The sequence below is a fragment of the Oncorhynchus tshawytscha genome, linkage group LG21 (genome assembly GCF_018296145.1).
Source record: "Oncorhynchus tshawytscha isolate Ot180627B linkage group LG21, Otsh_v2.0, whole genome shotgun sequence".
NCBI lineage: Eukaryota > Metazoa > Chordata > Actinopteri > Salmoniformes > Salmonidae > Oncorhynchus > Oncorhynchus tshawytscha.
Window position 1 is genome coordinate 336,487 of NC_056449.1, and position 20,352 is coordinate 356,838.

The 20,352-nt window shown below is 43.1% G+C and overlaps 1 protein-coding gene across 3 annotated transcripts; it reads left to right on the plus strand.

Moving 5' to 3' along the window:
* Positions 1-2,522: 2,522 nt before the first annotated feature.
* Positions 2,523-20,129, plus strand: LOC112220715 (C-terminal-binding protein 1). 3 transcript variants are annotated; one of them, XM_024382568.2, is made up of 10 exons: positions 2,526-2,837; positions 7,656-7,744; positions 11,045-11,199; positions 15,229-15,373; positions 15,613-15,819; positions 16,088-16,302; positions 18,258-18,388; positions 18,505-18,632; positions 18,808-18,922; positions 19,022-20,129. In XM_024382568.2, the coding sequence occupies exons 3-10, from the start codon at positions 11,062-11,064 to the stop codon at positions 19,209-19,211; spliced, it is 1,269 nt and encodes a 422-aa protein (XP_024238336.1). In that variant the 5' UTR covers positions 2,526-2,837; positions 7,656-7,744; positions 11,045-11,061; the 3' UTR covers positions 19,212-20,129. The 3 variants fall into 3 exon arrangements, with proteins under 3 accessions (XP_024238337.1, XP_024238335.1, XP_024238336.1); XM_024382569.2 differs by lacking the exon at positions 7,656-7,744 and having other exon boundaries at positions 2,523-2,837; positions 18,571-18,632; XM_024382567.2 differs by lacking the exon at positions 7,656-7,744 and having other exon boundaries at positions 2,525-2,837.
* Positions 20,130-20,352: the final 223 nt, after the last annotated feature.

The window sequence follows — 20,352 nt, forward strand, 5'->3', positions numbered from 1 at the left end:
CCTCGCTATTGTAATTTACTGCTGCTCTTTAATTATTTGTTATTGTTATCTCTTAATTTTTCTGAGGGGGGGGGGGTTCTTAAAACTGCATTGTTGGTTAAAAGGGCTTGTAAGTAAGCATTTCACTGTTGTATTCGGCGCATGTGACGAATAAAATTTGATTTGATTTAAATTGATTGCATGGTCTCAAACTGTGTTTGCTAGGGATGGGGGAAAAGTGTGACACCACTCCAGCCCCAAAGGATGAGAGTTGCCCACCCCTTTTCTGGAAGTTCTGGAGCAGGTTTTTACCAAGGATCTCTCTGTACTTTGCTCTGTTCATCTTCCCCCCCGATCCTGACTAGTCTCCCAGTCCCTGCTGCTGAAAAACATCCCCACTGCATGATGCTGCCACCACCATGCTTCACCGTAGGGATGGTGCCAGGTTACCTCCAAACGTGATGCTTGGCATTCAGTCCAAAGAGTTAAATCTTGGTTTCATCAGACCAGAGAATCTTGTTTCTCATGGTCTGAGAGTCCTGTAGGTGCCTTTTGGCAAACTCCAAGTGGGCTGACATGTGTCTTTTACTGAGGAGTGGCTTTCATCTGGCCACTCTACCATAAATGCCTGATTGGAAGGTTCTTCCATCTCCATAGAGAATCTCTGGAGATCTGTCAGAGTGACCATTGGGTTCTTGGTCACCTCCCTGACCATGGCCCTTCTTCCCCGATTGCTCAGTTTGGCCGGGCGGCCAGCTCTAGGAAGAGCCTTGGTGGTTCCAAACTTCTTCCATTTAAGAATGATGGAGGCCACTGTGTTCTTGGGGACCTTCAATGCTGCAGAAATGTTTTGGTACCCTTCCCCAGATCTGTGCCTCGACTCAATCCTGTCTCGGAGCTCTACTGAGAATTCATTCGACCTCATGGCTTGGTTTTTGCTCTGACATGGACTGTCAACTGTGGGACCTTACATTGACCGGTGTGTGCATTTCCAAATCATGTCCAATCAATTGAATTTACCCCAGGTTGACTCCAATCAAGTTGAAGAAACATCTCAAGAATTATCAATGGAAACAGGATGCACTTGAGCTCAATTTCGAGTCTCATAGCAATAATACTTATGTAAATAAGGTATTTCTGTTTTTTATTTGTGATGTGTTTTCAAAAATGTCTAACCTGTTTTCTCTTCGTCATTATGGGGTATTAAGTGTAGATTTTAGAATAAGGCTGTAACGTAACAAAATGTGGAAAAGGGAAGGGTTCTAAATACTCTCCGAATGCACTGTATAGGCTACGTTCCATGTTGTTCCCTATAATAAAATGTCAAACATGGACACAACAATTCAAGAGAAATAATCTACACAATAATTTGTGAAATGGGCCTTTTCCTATAATGGTACCTCAATCAGGCAACCGGTACTCAGTGCTGAAATTGCAGCTGCATTGGGTCTCGCCCGTCTATTCATCTGCTGATTACATGGACAAGGGGAACCTGATTAGTAATCCTAGATAATCAATGCTACTCTGAGACACTTTGTGAATACAGGCCTAGATCTTCCCGAAATGTTAGGTGTGTTAGTAAGTAAGTGGCAGGTAGGGGTTACAGGCAGTGAGACAAGTATACTGCAAGTGTGTGTGGTGGCCTGGCCAGTCATAATTGGGTTGTTTGTGTAGCCTCAGGCCTTTGGCTCTTAATCTGAAACTCTCACCATTCTCTGTACCGCTTCACTGTCACTGTTGAGTGATGTAATTCTCTGACACCTTTCCTCTCCTCCTTTCCTGAGCCCATGCCCTCGACAGACAGGATAGCAACAACAGCAGAGCTACAGCACCCCTCATTCTGAAATGACACCTAAAATGCTCAGATTACCAATGGTTAAGTAGGTAGCTAGGATATATCAGTTAGCTAACCATTTACAGTAACAGCAGTTCATTCATAAGACAAAAAAACACTATCTTTGTTGGGACTACCTTATGATCCTAAATCTACAGTAGAGATAAAGAAATATCACTATCTTTATCATTAATAGATAAATTAATAGAAATGAATACATGAATTAATAGATAATAGATTCATACAATGAAGTTAAAGGGTGAACTATTTTGAAGGGACATGAAGTGTTGGCTGTGCATTTAGCAAATGACAGGCATTCCACATTTAACACCCCACCCGGATGTAAAAATCAAAATATTCAGATATTGTTTGGTTGATATGCAAAAACGTTTAAAGCCATTTTCAGTTTTTGCCGTTTTCGTGTTGCTGATTGCTCCATTTTAACACAGAAAAGGAATTAACCACACGTACATGGGCTGTTACTGCATAACATCTATCATTTTGTATTCTTCAGGTAATCTAACCTAGCATGCATAAAAAAACGCCTGAGTGGAGTCCCCTCATCTGTTTTTCAGGGGAAACGGAAGTCTGTATCCCTGAAAACCCAAAACATCCGCTTTTTACCGACCCTGGGGAGAGTGTCTTTCAGGAAACAAAAGATATTTTGTTTGGCCTTAGCTCCACCCCATTCCTCTTATTTTCTTTCAGCCACCTCACACTTGCGTCCTTCTCTCTCTCTCTCTCTCTCTCTCACGCTCTCCCACTCCCATAAATGCAGTGACAGTTGCATTCTGTGTGTGCATGCATGTGTGATAGAGATAGTGGAAATAGAAAGTGAGAGAGGGAGGTAGAGTGAAGGAGCAAAGGGGAATGCTTGCCACTGAGGGGCAGGGAAAAGGAATAAGGAAATTGAAGTAGCTGCCGTATGCTGTGGATTTTTATGAATATCTTGCTTGAAGTGAATATTCTTTTTTGGGAAAAAAGATGGGAAGCTCGCATTTTCTGAACAAAGGCTTGCCTTTAGGTAAACATTCAGCTTTCCTTTGGTGCATTGGACCACATGTTAACTGTGATTGCGCTGTGTGGTGTGTACACAGTGTACTGTACAGTATTCTTCCTTCCCTTCCCCCTCCACTCTCTCCCTCTCTCCATTATCTTCATCTCTACCATTCAGCAACTTACAATGCTGTAATAGCTTGCTTTCAAACTCTAATATGTTTCTGTTGATGCCTTGTATGCTTAGCCTATAGCCTCTTGTAGGGGTGAAGGACAGAAATACTATTTCCCTTCAAAAAATGTAAGGGCTGGCAAGGAGACACACAGCACATACTTCCTAAATGGCCTTCCCGTTCATTGTGCAGTTGGGAACGGTGTTTCCAGTTCCATCTGACTTGCTTCCCAATTTTCCTTTCAGGGAAGAAAGAAACATTGATTCTAGAACAGTCTACTATGGGAATACTTCAGATTCAGGAAGGATAGAAAACAGCTTTGTAGGTGCTTAGTAGTCATGCTAGTATTGTGAATACTTCCATGTCTTCATTTAAAAAATTTGACCTTTATTTAACTCGGCAAGTCACTTAAGAAATCATTCTTCTTTTCAATGATGGCCTAGGAACAGTGGGTTAACTGCCTTGTTCGGGGGCAGAATGATAGATTTTTACCTTGTCAGCTCAGGGATTCAATCTTGCAACCTTTCAGTTACTAGTCCAACACTCTAACCACTAGGCTACCTGCCACCCCATACTGGTGTCTGTTACTTGGATGTATTTTGTATTGTATTCACAACATCAGCATATTTTCTACAATGGGGGTCTTGTTTGTTGCTTGATCTTTTTCTATTATTATTATTATTCAAGTCTGGGCTCGTAGATGTGTTCAGTTCAGTGATCAATGGATCGTGTCTTATCTTGTTATTAAAATCAGGCTAATTGACAAAGATACCAATTCACCCCTGGGGTGCTCAAATTGACAGAATTACCCCCATGCAAAGATCACATGTCAGTATTGCCATGGAATGCCATGGATATTGGTGATAAGACAATTCATTGTTTGTTAATTTCTTTGAATTTGTATCATGTTGGCTTAGCTAATAGTTTTTGTATTTTCATTGATCTAAAACACAAATGTCAAACGTGGCTGATAAAACTCTCCAGTAATCGAGCTAGGCATATACATTCATCCTCATTTTCATGTTTGTAGTGAATTACACCCTGTGGCAGATCAGTCCAGTTGTGATCTAAACGCAGACAAACAAGACATGGCTTAATGATCCTGTTTACCTGTGTGTTTGTGTGTTTGCTCACTTGCGTCTGAGTGACTGTGTGTGTGCGTGCGTGCGTTCGCTTGCGTGACGGACTGAGTGTGTGTATTGGTGTTTGTGTCTCTCGGTGAGTATGCATGTGTCCGCCTGCATGTGTGTATACTGGTGGCGGGATGAGGTAGGGAGGGAATGAGGGAGGGAGCTGAAGGAGAAGAGAGGGGTGTGTCTATACTCCCCTGGCTCGCCTAGGAGGGAGATTTCCTGTGGGAACAGAACAGTGGGTTGAGACAGTCACGCCATGTTTGTTCATGCCAGATTGGCTATGATCATAAATCACATAGCCTGAGCTGCTCACAGGTGCACAGTTTTTTTTCCTTCTTTATGGTGGTTACAGTTACGATGCTACCTTTCCTATCAATGCAAATATGAGTTTATTGGGCTGTATTGAAAAATAATGTATATGAGGACATCTTAAATAAGTGGGGAAATCAATTAAATAGAGCTATGTTTGAAGCATTTCATACTTGCATAGTAAAGGACAGCTTGGCTCAAATCAAATCAAATTTGATTTGTCACATGCGCCGAATACAACACGTGTAGTAGACCTTACCGTGAAATGCTTACTTACAAGCCCTTATTGACCAACAATGCAGTTAAGAAAATAGAGTTAGCAAAATATTTACAAAATAAAATTGAAATAAAAATTAACACAATAAAATAACAATAACGTGGCTATATACAGGAGGTACCGGTACCATCAATATGCGGGGGTACGGGTTAGTCGAGGTAATTTGTACATGGAGGTAGGGGTAAAGTGACTATGCATAGATAATAAACAGCGAGTAGCAGCAGTGTAAAAACAAAGGGGGGAGGGGGTGTCAATGCAATAGTCCAGGTGGCCAATTGATAAATTGATAAGCAGTCTTATGGCTTGGGGGTAGAAGCTTTTAAGAAGCCTTTTGGACCTAGACGTCGTCTCTCTGGCACCGCTTGCTGTGCGGTAGCAGAGAGAACAGTCTATGACTTGGGTGACTGGAGTCTTTGGCAATTTTTTGGGGCCTTCCTCTGACACCACCTAGTATATATGTCCTGGATGGCAGGAAGCTTGACCCCAGTGATGTACTGGGCCGTACGCACTACCCTCTGTAGAGCCTTACGGTTGGATGACGAGCAGTTGCCATACCAGGAGATGCAACCGGTCAGGATGTTCTTGATGGTGCAGCTGTAGAACTTTTAGAGTATCTGAGGACCCATGCCAAATATTTTCAGTCTCCTGAGTGGGATTTAGCATTGTCTTGCCCTCTTCACGACTATCTTGGTGTGTCTGGACCATGATAGTTCGTTGGTGATGTGGACACTAAGGAACTTGGAACTCTCGACCCACTCCACAACAGCCCCGTCAATGTGAATGGGGGCGTGTTCAGCCCTCTTTTTCCTGTAGTCCACGATCAGCTCCTTGCTCACATTGAGGGAGAAGTTGTTCCCCTGGCACCACACTGACAGGTGTCTGACCACCTCCCTATTGGCTGTCTCATCATTGTCAGTGATCAGGCCTATCACTTTGTCGTCAGCAAACTTAATGATGGTGTTGGAGTCGTGCTTGGCCGCGCAGTTGAACAGGGAGTACAGGAGGGGACTGAGCACACACCCAAGGGGCCCCTGTGTTAAGAATCAGCATGCCGGATGTGTTGTTGCCGACCCTTACCACCTGGGGGGTGGCCCGTCATGAAGTCCAGGATTCTGTTGCAAAGGGAGGTATTAAGTCCCAGGGTCCTTAGCTTAGTGATGAGCTTTGAGCTTAGTGATGAGCTATGGTGTTGAACGCTGAGCTGTAATCAATGAATAGCGTTCTCACATAGGTGTTCCTTTTGCCCAGGTGTGAAAGGGCAGTGTGGAGTGCAATAGATATTTCATTATCTGTGGATCTGTTGGGGCGGTATGCAAATGGGGGGGGGGGTCTAGGGTTTCTGGGATAATGGTGTTGATGTGAACTATGACCAGCCTTTCAAAGCATTTCATAGCTACAAATGTGAGTGCTACGGGTCGGAAATCATTTATGCAGGTTACCTTAGTGTTCTTGGGCACAGGGACTATGGTGGTATGCTTGAAACATGTTGGTATTACAGACTCGGACAGGGAGAGTTTGAAAATGTCAGTGAAGATACTTGCCAGTTGGTCAGCGCATGCTCGGAGTACACGTCCATGTAATCCGTCTGGCCCTGTGGCCTTGTGAATGTTGATCTGTTTAAAGGTCTTACTCATATCAGCTGCAGAGAGCGTGATCACACAGTCGCCGAAACAGCTGATGATCTCATGCATGTTTCAGTGTTACTCACCTCGACGCAGGCATGGAAGTTATTTAGCTCGTCTGATAGGCTCGTGTCACTAGGCAGCTCTCGGCTGTGCTTCCCTTTGTAGTCTGATATAGTTTGTAAGCCCTGCCACATCCAACGTGCGTCAGAGCCGGTGTAGTACGATTCGATCTTAGTCATGTATTGATGCTGTTTGATTGATTGCCTGTTTGATGGTTTGTCGGAGGGCATTGTGGGATTTCTTCTAAGCTTCCGGGTTACAGTCTCGCTCGTTGAAAGCGGCAGCTCTACCCTTTAGCTCAGTGCGAATGTTGCCTGTAAATCCATGGCTTCTGGTTGGGGTATGTGCGCACAGTCACTGTGGGGACGACGTCATCGATGCAGTTATTGATGAAGCCAGTGACTCATGTGGTGTACTCCTCAATGCCATTGGAAGAATCCTGGAACATATTTCAGGTTGTGCCATGAAAACAGTCCTGTAGTTTAGCATCTGCTTCATCTGACCAGTTTTTTATGGACCGAGTCACTGGTGCTTCCTGCTTTAATTTTTGCTTGTAAGCAGGAATCCGGAGGATAGAATTAAGGTCAGATTTGCCAAATCTGAGGGCAAGGGAGAGCTTTGTACGCTTCTCTGTGTGTGGAGTAAAGGGGATGTAGAGTTTTTTTCCCCCTCTGGTTGCACATTTAACATGCTGATAGAAATTAGGTAAAACTGATTAAAGTTTCCCTGCATTAAAGTCCACGGCCACTAGGTGTGCCACCTCTGGATGAGCGTTTTCCTGTTTGCTTATAACGATATACAGCTCTTTGAGTGTGGTTTTAGTGCCAGCACCAGACTGTGATGGTATGTAGACAGCTACGAAAAATGCTGATGAAAACTAGGTAGATAGTGTGGTCTACAGCTTATCATGAGATACTCTACCTCAGGTGAGCAAAACCTCGAGACTTCCTTAGATATCTTGCATCAGCTGTTGTTTACAAATATGCATTGGCCCACACCCAGTTTCTTACCAGAGGCTGCTGTTCTATCCTGCCGATAGTGTATAACCCGCCAGCTGTATGTTATGAATGTCGCCGTTCAGCCACGACTCTGTGAAACATAAGATATTACAGTTTCTAGGACATAGGTGCTTTCAGTTCGTCCCATTTATTTCCCAGCGATTGAATGTTAGCTAGCAGTACGGATGGCAAAGGCAGATTATCCACTCGTTGCCTGATCCTCACAAGGCTCCCCGATCTCTTTCCGCAAAATCTCTGTTTCTTTCTCCAGCGAATGACGGAGATGAGGGCCTGTACGGGTGTTTGGAGTATATCCTTCCCGTCCGACTCATTAAAGAAAGATTCTTCGTCTAATTCGAGGTGAGTATTCGCTGTTCTGATGTCCAGAAGCTCTTTTCTGTCATAAGAGATGTTCGCAGCAACATTACGTACAAAATAAGTTACAAACAATGCGATTGAACAAACAAAATAGCACGGTTGGTTAAGAGCCAATAAAAAGGCAGCCATCTTCATCAAAAAAGTGTTAAGTTTAGGGTTAAGCTTAGGAGTTAGGTTAAAGGCTTGAAGTTAGGGTTAGGGGAAGAGTTAGCTAACATACGAAGTAACTCCAAAAGTAGCTAAAAAGCAGTAAGTAGTTGCAAAGTTGCTAATTAGCTAAAATGCTAAAGTTGTCCATGACGAGATTCAAATATGCAACCTTTAGGTTGCTAGACATTCGCGTTACCACCCGTTTTCTTTAACTGTCTCAACAGAATGAAACAAAATATGTTTTTATAGGCTATTTGAAGGACATGTAATTGTGGCTAATTTAGACAATATGTTGGTGGTGGTGGCTGTGTGGGTGGTTAAACAGCCAATGCATACAGTACATTTCTCAAATGTCCGATAATTTAAGATCTTCCAGGTCACTTGTCTGGGCTTTTGGCTAATTAAGAAATTTATAAAATAAGATTGGCACCAATTGACCAGGAGAAAAAAAAATCACATTGCGAAATAATGTTTTTTTTGCCTTCTCATTGGTGAAAATACCAGTAAATATATTTGACCGGTCGTGCTTAAGTCTATGGGTTAATTTGCATAATTTAGTGGAATTAAATTGCAGTGTGTGTATATTCGTTATGTATTTTATTTATCACAAGCGCACAGCTAAGTCTTTGAGCTGAAAATCTGTCAGACAGCCCAATCATTGCGCAAAAGTTCTAAATGCAATCTTTTGTTAAAAAAAGTTATTATGGCCACGATTAAAAAGAGCTACTATTTATAGCCATATTTCTCATGGTAGCCTAATTGATACATCCTTCCCATTCACCATTCAAATGCATATTTTATTTTTTATTTTATTTATTATTATTTAACCTTTATTTAACTAGGCAAATTCTTATTTACAATGACGGCCTACCAAAAGGCAAAGGCCTCTTGCGGGGATGGGGGCTGGGATTAAAACAATTAAATACATAAAAATATATAGGTCAAAACACACATCACGACAAGAGAGACAACACAACACTACATAGAGTCCTAAGACAACAACATAGCAATTCAGCAACACATGACAACACAGCATTGTAGCAACACAACATGACAACAACATGGTAGCAACACAACATGGCAGCAGTACAACATGGTAGCAGCACAAAATACAGTACAAATATTATTGGGCACAAAGGGCAAGAAGGTAGAGACAAAAATACATCACGCAAAGCAGCTACAACCGTCAGTAACAGTGTCCATGATTGAGTCTTTGAATTAAGAGATTCCGATTAAACTATTCAGTTTGAGTGTTTGTTGCAGCTCGTTCCAGTTGCTAACTGCAGCGAACTGAAAAGAAGAGCGGCCCAGAGATGTGTGCTTTGGGGACCATTAACAGAATGTGACTGGCTGTAAATGGAGGATGAGGGCTGCAGTGAATATCTCAGATAGGGGGGAGTGAGGCCTAAGAAGATTTTATAAATTATCATCATCCAGTGGGTCTTGCGACAGGTATACAGAGATGACCAGTTTACAGAGGAGTCTAGTGTGCAGTGATGTGTCCTATAAGGAGCTTTGGTGGCAAATATGATGGCTGAATGGTAAAGAACATCTAGCCGCTCAAGAGCACCTTTACCTGCCGATCTATAAATTACATCTCCGTAATCTAGCATGGGTAGGCTGGTCATCTGAATCAGGGTTAGTTTGGGAGCTGGGGTGAAAGAGGAGCGATTACGACAGAGGAAACCAAGTCTAGATGTAACTTTAGCCTGCAGCTTTGATATGTGCTGAGAGAAGGACAGTGTACCGTATAGCCATACTCCCAAGTACTTGTATGAGGTGACTATTTCAAGCTATAAACCCTCAGAGGTAGTAATCACACCTGTGGGGAGAGGGGCATTCTTCTTACCAAACCACATGACCTTTGTTTTGGAGGTGTTCAGAACCAGGTTAAGGGCAGTTGAACACTAAGACAACTTTGTTGTAGAGTGTTTAACTCAAAATCCCAGGAAAGGGCCAGCTGAGTATAAAACTGTATCATCTGCATATAAAAGGATGAGAGAGCTTCCTACTGCCTGAGAGATGTTGTTGATGTAAATTGAGAAGAGCTTGGGGCATAGGACCGAGCCTTGGGGTACTGCCTTGGTGACAGGCAGTGGCTGAGACAGCAGATGTTCTGACTTTATACACTGCACTCTTTGAGAGAGTTAGTTAGCAAACCAGGCCAAAGACCCCTCAGAAACACCAATACTCATTAGCTGGCCCACAAGAATGGAATGGTCTACCATATCAAAAGCTTTAGCCAAGTCAATAAAAATAGCAGCACAACATTGCTTAAAATCAAGGGCAATGATCTGGAGGCAGTATGCATTTTGAAAACATATGTATATTAATTTTACTACCTGAAAAAAAAATGATAGAGAAAGTTACAGACATTCAAATATCATACCCCCATGACCTGCTAACCTCTCACCATTATAATAGCAGGGGTTAGCATTTTTGGGGGGGGGTTATGATATTTGTGCGTCACTGTCAGTAGTACGCATTTGCATTCCAAAACGGTATTGTATTTTGAAATTTGTGAAAGGCAAATTCACAGCAACAGCTAACCATATTATTTCAACCTCATAGTGTGGAAAGATATATAAAACACAGTGAAATCTCATTTTTGACTGCACTGGGCTGTTAAAACTGCAACATTTTCTTAATGCCCCAAGTCATTTATGACTTAGTTACCACTTTCACTGTAATTTTCAATTTGATGCCAAGCGCATCTGCTACCATGTGTCAAGAACTGCAACGCTGCTGGGGTTTTCATGCTCAATAGTTTCCTGTGTGTATACCCCATTCAAAGGCACCGTTAAAAGGCACTGAAATCTTTTGTTTTGCCCTCCATGTCTCAATTGTCTCATCGCTTAAAAATCCTTCTTTAACCCGTCTCCTCCCCTTTATCTAAACTGACTGAAGTGGATTTAACAAGTGACATCAATATGGGATTATTGCTTACACCTGGATTCACTTGCTCAGTCTATGTCATGGAAAGAGCAGGGGGTTCTTAATGCTTTGTATACTCAGTGTATATGCTCATAAACACAACTGCAATTTTCCCACACTACCATGTCAAATTCACAACCCATACCAGTAAAATATGTCAAATACAGTATGTTTTACCCGTCCACTCTCTGTCTTCAGGCATTCGACCGCCTATCATGAATGGGACCATGAACCCACGGCCCCTGGTGGCCCTGCTGGACGGGCGTGACTGCACCATAGAGATGCCAATCCTGAAAGACGTGGCCACTGTGGCCTTCTGTGATGCCCAGTCCACCCAGGAGATCCATGAGAAGGTGCTGCCCTGCCCTGCCTTGCCCTGCCCCTCCATGCCAAATGATTATCGCTCTGCTCAGCTTCATAATTCAAAAAAGACTCCCTGGCCTAAAACCAGTATTTGTTGACCATACTATAAGCAAGACCTTGTGCGGCTAAACAAGCTTGTTAACATACCATAACTAATGATGTCCTAAAAACAATGGCCAGGCTGTTACGACCATCTCTCTCTCTCTCTTTCTCAATACACTTTTAGATTTTTGTATTGTATTGTGAATTGTTAGAAACTACTGCACTGTTGGAGCTAGGAACACAAGCATTTCGCTACACCCGCAATAACATCTGCTAAATATGTGTATGTGACCAATAAAATTTTATTTGAAAGATTAGCTTCTACTACAAGAGCCCAACGGAGAGCCCATGTCAGGGCCTTTGGAGTAAACAACACAGCCACAGCAACTTCCGGCGCCGACAGAGATGGCCGCCTCGCTTCGCGTTCCTAGGAAACTATGCAGTTTTTTGTTTTTTTACGTGTTATTTCTTACACTAGTACCCCAGGTCATCTTAGGTTTCATTACATACAGCCGAGACGAACTACTGAATATAAGATCAGCGTCAACTCACCATCAGTACGACCAAGAATATGTTTTTCGCGATGCGGATCCTGTGTTCTGCCTTACAACCAGTGTAACGGAGTGGATTACATGCAGCGACCCGAAAAAACGACTCAGAAAAAGAGGGAAACGAAGCGGTCTTCTGGTCAGACTCCGGAGACGGGCACATCGTGCACCACTCCCTAGCATTCTTCTCGCCAATGTCCAGTCTCTTGACAACAAGGTTGATGAAATCCGAGCAAGGGTAGCATTCCAGAGGGACATCAGAGACTGCAACGTTCTCTGCTTCACGGAAACATGGCTAACTGGAGAGACGCAATCCGAAGCGGTGCAGCCAGCGGGTTTCTCCACGCATCGCGCGGACAGAAACAAACATCTTTCTGGTAAGAAGAGGGGCGGGGGCGTATGCCTTATGACTAACGTGACATGGTGTGATGACAGAAACATACAGGAACTCAAATCCTTCTGTTCACCTGATTTAGAATTCCTCACAATCAAATGTAGACCGCATTATCTACCAAGAGAATTCTCTTCGATTATAATCACAGCCGTATATATCCCCCCCCAAGCAGACACATCGATGGCTCTGAACGAACTTTATTTAACTCACTGGAAACGATTTATCCGGAGGCTGCATTCATTGTAGCTGGGGATTTTAACAAGGCTAATCTGAAAACAAGACTCCCTAAATTTTATCAGCATATCGATTGCGCTACCAGGGGTGGAAAGACCCTGGATCATTGTTACTCTAACTTCCGCGACGCATATAAGGCCCTGCCCCGCCCCCCTTTCGGAAAAGCTGACCACGACTCCATTTTGTTGATCCCTGCCTACAGACAGAAACTAAAACAAGAGGCTCCCACGCTGAGGTCTGTCCAACGCTGGTCCGACCAAGCTGACTCCACACTCCAAGACTGCTTCCATCATGTGGACTGGGAGATGTTTCGTATTGCATCAGACAACAACATTGACGAATACGCTGATACGGTGTGCGAGTTCATTAGAACGTGCGTTGAAGATGTCGTTCCCATAGCAACGATTAAAACATTCCCTAACCAGAAACCTTGGATTGATGGCAGCATTCGTGTGAAACTGAAGGCACGAACCACTGCTTTTAATCAGGGCAAGGTGTCTGGTAACATGGCTGAATACAAACAGTGCAGCTATTCCCTCCGCAAGGCTATCAAACAAGCTATGCGCCAGTACAGAGACAAAGTAGAATCTCAATTCAACGGCTCAGACACAAGAGGCATGTGGCAGGGTCTACAGTCAATCACGGACTACAGGAAGAAACCCAGCCCAGTCACGGACCAGGATGTCTTGCTCCCAGACAGACTAAATACATTTTTTGCCCGCTTTGAGGACAATACAGTGCCACTGACACGGCCTGCAACGAAAACATGCGGTCTCTCCTTCACTGCAGCCGAAGTAAGTAAGACATTTAAACGTGTTAACCCTCGCAAGGCTGCAGGCCCAGACGGCATCCCCAGCCGCGCCCTCAGAGCATGCGCAGACCAGCTGGCCGGTGTGTTTACGGACATATTCAATCAATCCCTATACCAGTCTGCTGTTCCCACATGCTTCAAGAGGGCCACCATTGTTCCTGTTCCCAAGAAAGCTAAGGTAACTGAGCTAAACGACTACCGCCCGTAGCACTCACATCCGTCATCATGAAGTGCTTTGAGAGACTAGTCAAGGACCATATCACCTCCACCCTACCTGACACCCTAGACCCACTCCAATTTGCTTACCGCCCAAATAGGCCCACAGACAATGCAATCTCAACCACACTGCACACTGCCCTAACCCATCTGGACAAGAGGAATACCTATGTGAGAATGCTGTTCATCGACTACAGCTCGGCATTCAACACCATAGTACCCTCCAAGCTCGTCATCATGCTCGAGACCCTGGGTCTCGACCCCGCCCTGTGCAACTGGGTTCTGACTTCCTGACGGGCCGCACCCAGGTGGTGAGGGTAGGCAACAACATCTCCTCCCCGCTGATCCTCAACACTGGGGCCCCACAAGGGTGCGTTCTGAGCCCTCTCCTGTACTCCTTGTTCACCCACGACTGCGTGGCCATGCACGCCTCCAACTCAATCATCAAGTTTGCGGACGACACAACAGTGGTAGGCTTGATTACCAACAACGACGAGACGGCCTACAGGGAGGAGGTGAGGGCCCTCGGAGTGTGGTGTCAGGAAAATAACCTCACACTCAACGTCAACAAAACTAAGGAGATGATTGTGGACTTCAGGAAACAGCAGAGGGAACACCCCCCATCCACATCGATGGAACAGTAGTGGAGAGGGTAGCACGTTTTAAGTTCCTCGGCATACACATCACAGACAAACTGAATTGGTCCACTCACACAGACAGCATTGTGAGGAAGGCGCAGCAGCGCCTCTTCAACCTCAGGAGGCTGAAGAAATTCGGCTTGTCACCAAAAGCACTCACAAACTTCTACAGATGCACAATCGAGAGCATCCTGGCGGGCTGTATCACCGCCTGGTATGGCAACTGCACCGTCCTCAACCGTAAGGCTCTCCAGAGGGTAGTGAGGTCTGCACAACGCATCACCGGGGAAAACTACCTGCCCTCCAGGACACCTACACCACCCGATGCTACAGGAAGGCCATAAAGATCATCAAGGACATCAACCACCCGAGCCACTGCCTGTTCACCCCGCTGTCATCCAGAAGGCGAGGTCAGTACAGGTGCATCAAAGCTGGGACCGAGAAACTGAAAAACAGCTTCTATCTCAAGGCCATCAGACTGTTAAACAGCCACCACTAACATTGAGTGGCTACTGCCAACACACTGTCAATGACACTGACTCTACTCCAGCCACTTTAATAATGGGAATTGATGGGAATGATGTAAATATATCACTAGCCACTTTAAACAATGCTACCTTATATAATGTTACTTACCCTACATTATTCATCTCATATGCATACGTAGATACTGTACTCTATATCATCGACTGCATCCTTATGTAATACATGTATCACTAGCCACTTTAACTATGCCACTTGGTTTACATACTCATCTCATATGTATATACTGTACTCGATATTATCTACTGTATCTTTCCTATGCTGCTCTGTACCATCACTCATTCATATATCCTTATGTACATATTCTTTATCCCCTTACACTGTGTATAAGACAGTAGTTTTTTTTTTGGAATTGTTAGTTAGATTACTTGTTCGTTATTACTGCATTGTCGGAACTAGAAGCACAAGCATTTCGCTACACTCGCATTAACATCTGCTAACCATGTGTATGTGACAAATAAAATTTGATTTGATTTAATTCAGTTTGCTTTTAATTCTGATGACACATTAGTTCAAAGTGGTCTATTTCTCTTATTGAAGGGTGCTATACAACTGTCCTCTGTGCACTAAACCTGAGAGCTTTCTGTTGGCAGGTACTGAACGAGGCTGTAGGAGCTCTGATGTACCACACCATCACGCTAATGAGGGAGGACCTGGAGAAATTCAAGGGACTTCGGATCATCGTCCGCATAGGCAGCGGCTTCGACAATATCGACATCAAGTCGGCTGGAGATTTAGGTGAGGCCCTGCATTACTCTTTCTCAACTTTATACAGATGTCCACCCAAAGACATGCAGGCTTACTAGGTCAAATATTATATAATTTTCTGCATGTTATGGCATTCCATTTAAAACAAAGTGCAACTGCTCAGATCTCCATAATAAAAACAACCTTTTGATATAGTAAACTATACTTACCTTACGTTACTCCACCTTACACTATGAGTAGCTGTTTACAATAGTCCTCTCCCCCAATAGGGATAGCAGTGTGTAACATGCCAGCAGCGTCGGTGGAGGAGACAGCGGACTCCACACTGTGTCACATCCTGAACTTGTACAGACGAACCACGTGGCTTCACCAGGCACTGCGCGAGGGCACCAGGGTACAGAGCGTGGAGCAGATCAGAGAGGTGGCATCCGGTGCGGCGCGGATCCGCGGGGAGACACTTGGCATCATCGGCCTCGGTTAGTCAGAGATCTTTCAGTACAATGTTGTATTACACTACCCAACTAGGTATTAGCTGAAGATACGATTGTGGATAATTGGTTGTTTAGATATGGGATTGTTCAATAGTGTTCGATAGTTTTTCTATATGCCATTGTTTGCTGTGAATTGTTACAAAACAGGCATGGTATATGCTGTAAGGATTTAACCTTTATTGCATCCCTTTGGTGTAATTACAGTATTTACATGCCTGTGAATTACTCAAATGTCCATGTTGTGTATCCTCAGGCCGTGTAGGCCAGGGTGTAGCGCTCAGAGCCAAAGCGTTTGGGTTCAATGTGATCTTCTATGACCCATACCTGTCTGACGGGGTGGAGCGAGCCCTGGGCCTGCAGCGTGTAAACACCCTTCAGGACCTGCTTTTCCACAGCGACTGTGTCACCCTCCACTGCAGCCTCAATGAGCACAACCACCACCTCATCAATGACTTCACCATCAAACAGGTCAGGGACATGATGAATACTTTATACTCCAGCTATATGTATCCCTTCATCTATAAGCCCACTAGAGTGACCAGTTTATCTGCCACCCTTATTGATAATATTTTTTACAAATTCTTTGAATAATGTCGCTAATACAGGTTTACTTTATCCTGACATTTCTGACCACTTTCCAATTTTCCACTTCTCTTTGGCAGCTGGAAATGAACAGATGGGAATGATTAGGAGCATTAAATGTAGAATATTTAACTAAATGAATTGTGCTTTAAAATGTTGATTGATGATATTTCATGGAAAAATATTTATAATCAGGCCGTTGTGGAGTGTGCTTACCAGACTTCTCACATCTTTCAACTCTGTTTTTCACCTCTGCTTTCCCTGAGTTAAATCACGTGAGAGCACTAGAAGGGTTCTGGAAACCAGTCTCAAAAAATCCTCAGTAAAAAAAAAAAGTTTGTGTAAAAGGTTTCTCACAAATCCCTGTCCCCTGAATTCTGCAATTTACAAAAAGTATGAGAACAAATTTACGCACCTACTTTGGATATTCCCCAAATATATATTTTACTAATTCCAAGAATCCTTAAATAATATAAAGTCAACTTGGAAAATCATCAAATAACTATCCCATCGAAGTGATGAAATCTGTTGGCATCTGTCACGACTCCCGCAGAAGTCGGCTCCTCTCCTTGTTCGGGCGGCGTTTCGACGTCACCGGCTTTCTAGCCATCGCCGCTCCATTTTTCATGTATCCATTTGTTTTGTCTTGTTCCTTGCACACCTGGTTTTCATTCCCCAATTACACTACACGTATACATTTCTTTGTTCCCCCTCACGTCTTTCACGTCTTTGTGGTAGATTGTTTGTGTGTTACGTGTTTTTGTGTGCGTTTTTCCCGTGTTACTTCACGAAGCCTGTTTTGTGTACATTTTGATGTGTTGCGACTGTTTTGCGCATTATACACTGCCTTGTTGGCTGGAGGTTTTTTCGAAGCAGTTGCGTCACTCTGTATGTCTCTCCTGCCGAAATAAAGTGTGCACCTGTTCACAATTCTCTGCCCTCCTGCACCTGACTTCAGCACAAGTACGCACATGCCTGACAGTATCATCAGAAATATTAGTGGTTTAGTTCATCAGGCACGCTTCCTAACTTTTTACTATAGCTTAATTTACCCATATCTCATTTACTGTAATATTGCCTGGGCCAGTACATATGCCTCCAACATGCACACATTACTCATCATATAAAAGAAATGTGCAAGACTAGCCACCTCTAATTACCTGGCTCCATCTGCACCTTTGTTTAAGAAACTCAATATCTTGTATATTTACCACAATGTATGTCAATTATGCATTTTCATCTACAAATACTCATACCTCCCAGACAGTTTACCTAAACCCTTCAATGGATTTTTATAGGTTAATTCTGAAATCCATCTATATAACACTGTGATAACCTTCACACTCCCCACTGCCACACCTCACATAGTCAATTCTCTATCAGATACAGAGGTACCGTACTCTGGAATTCTTATCTTCACATTGCCAAAACCTCATCATCCCTCAATAACAAGCAAAGACAGGGGGTCAGCCTGATGAAACCAAACTACTCATCAGTAATCTCCTCCATGTATCCCATCTCTCACACACTCACATCCACACATGCACACACACATATAAACAAAATTATTTACTGTTTATTATTTTTTGTGATTGCTGATCAGTTCATTTGTACATTTATGATTAGCGGGTTTTGTTATCTGTTTTAACAAACATGTTACATTTTTGTACTTATGTATTACATATACACCTGCACACCGTTTTGTATTTATTTGTTTTTATCTGTATTGTTGTTCATCACTTATTTGCTTTGGTGCAAATAAATTAAACCTAAACCTACTAAGACATTTAATTTACAGTTGTGCACTGCATTGTTTACATATTTTATATGGTCTGTTGTAGATGCGCCAGGGTGTGTTCCTGGTTAACACGGCCCGAGGGGGGCTCGTGGATGAGAAGGCCCTGGCACAGGCCCTGAAAGAGGGGAGGATACGAGGGGCAGCCCTGGACGTCCACGAGACAGAGCCCTTCGGGTTAGCTCCCTTTACATTATTCTTATATTCTTATACTGTCTCCATTTTGATCATATTTTTTTCCCACTGTGTTGAGGAGAGTCTATTATTACGCAACTTGGTTTCCTTTTTCTCAGCTTCAGCCAGGGACCTCTGAAAGATGCTCCTAACCTGATATGTACTCCCCACGCTGCCTGGTACAGCGAACAGGCTTCTATTGAGATGAGAGAGGAGGCAGCCCGGGAGATCCGACGAGCCATTTCAGGTAACATACCTGTTACACTAATAATGGGTATTCTTGGGTTGATTATTGTTTTCCCCAAAGGGAAATGTATCAGGCTCCCAGGCTCCCCTCTCACTAATAAACAACAGCAAAGCCACAATAACAAACTCTCTTATAACGGCGTTGTGCTTCATCAATGACTGTTTCCTGCTTCCAGGTCGTATTCCAGACAGCCTAAAGAACTGTGTGAATAAAGAGTTCCTGTCCCAGACTACTCACTGGGTCAATATGGACCCTGCTGTCATTCATCCTGAGCTCAATGGGCCCTACAGGTATTGAACCCACTGTTGATAAAGTAAAGTAGATACCGGTACTGTATATGCATTTACAAGTGCTATAGCATTTTCTGATTCATCCTCTCCTTATCTCAGGTACCCTCCTGGTGTTGTGAGTTTGGCCTCTGGGGGGCTCCCTCCGCCTATAGAGGGAATCGTTCCTAATGCCGTGCCCATAACACACAGCCTGCCCAGCGTCGCCCACCCCTCTCACGCCCCTTCGCCGGGCCAGCCAGGCAAAGCAGAGTCAGACAGAGAGCAGCACACCAATGACCAGTTGTTGTAGCCCTGCCCCACAGAGCTCTCTGTCCAACCAAAAATAACTCTACTGGTCTTAATTTGTTGGAAAAGGAATGGAGTTGAAGCCTCATAGGTTTCAAACAGCTGCCATGAAACAGACAGACTCAGAGGTCTATTACAGTTCATCTGGTCCAACCATAGTGGTAATCTTTTTCAAACATTTTTTTTTTTGCAGAAAAAAATAATAATAATGTGGAATTGGAAAGAAAATACAAATATCTTTTAAAGAGAATCCTGCTGTTTAGACTGTAGTTTGACCTAGTAAAGTGGGCGAATATCTGTTGCTGTGTCCTATGGGTTCATCGTTAAAGCAGAAGTAGTTGATTATAACATGAATAACCTGTTTGTGTACAGTTTTTTAGAACTATGAAAACAATATTTATATTGCAGTCTAATAGAAAAAAAGGGTGAAATTACGCAACTTATTACGCAACCAAATGATTTTTTAAAGTTTTTATATATTCCCCAACAAGCCCCAAAAGAGGAAGCTTTTGCACAACTTCTCAGGAAATTTAATTTCTCTAGTTATTTTCCATTTATGCCAGATAGTGCTTTCTTTTTCTACCTGCCTGCCTGTTTTGTTTATATTAGCAAACATACTAACCCATAAGAGTCTAAGCCGGGGGAGGAGGTGGGTTCTACTAAGCTATATGGAATTGTTTTAAGAATTATTTAGCTATTTGATTTTGAATTTTAAGACCCCTTGAAGTATCAACAAAAATTTTGATTTAAAAAAAGAAAATAATTTTAAGACAAACTTCCTTTAGATTTTTTGTGGGGGGACTATCTGTTGTTCCATCTGTTATTCGATGCGTTTGTATGGACTAATAAGCAGTAAGGCTAAATAAAAATTGTAGGTATCAAAAAAGAAATTGTAGGTATCAAAAAAAAAAAAAAATATATATATATATATATATATATAAATAAAAAATATATATATATATATATATATATATATTTGATGTAAAAAATGTATTTCGCCTTACTTTTATTAGCCCATACAAATGCATTGATTAACAACAGATGCACTACATGCAAAAACAGATAGTCACCCCCCAAAGAATCTAAAGAAAGTGTCTGCTCTATACATGAGGCCTGTGAGCAAAACAACTGACGTACTGATGTAC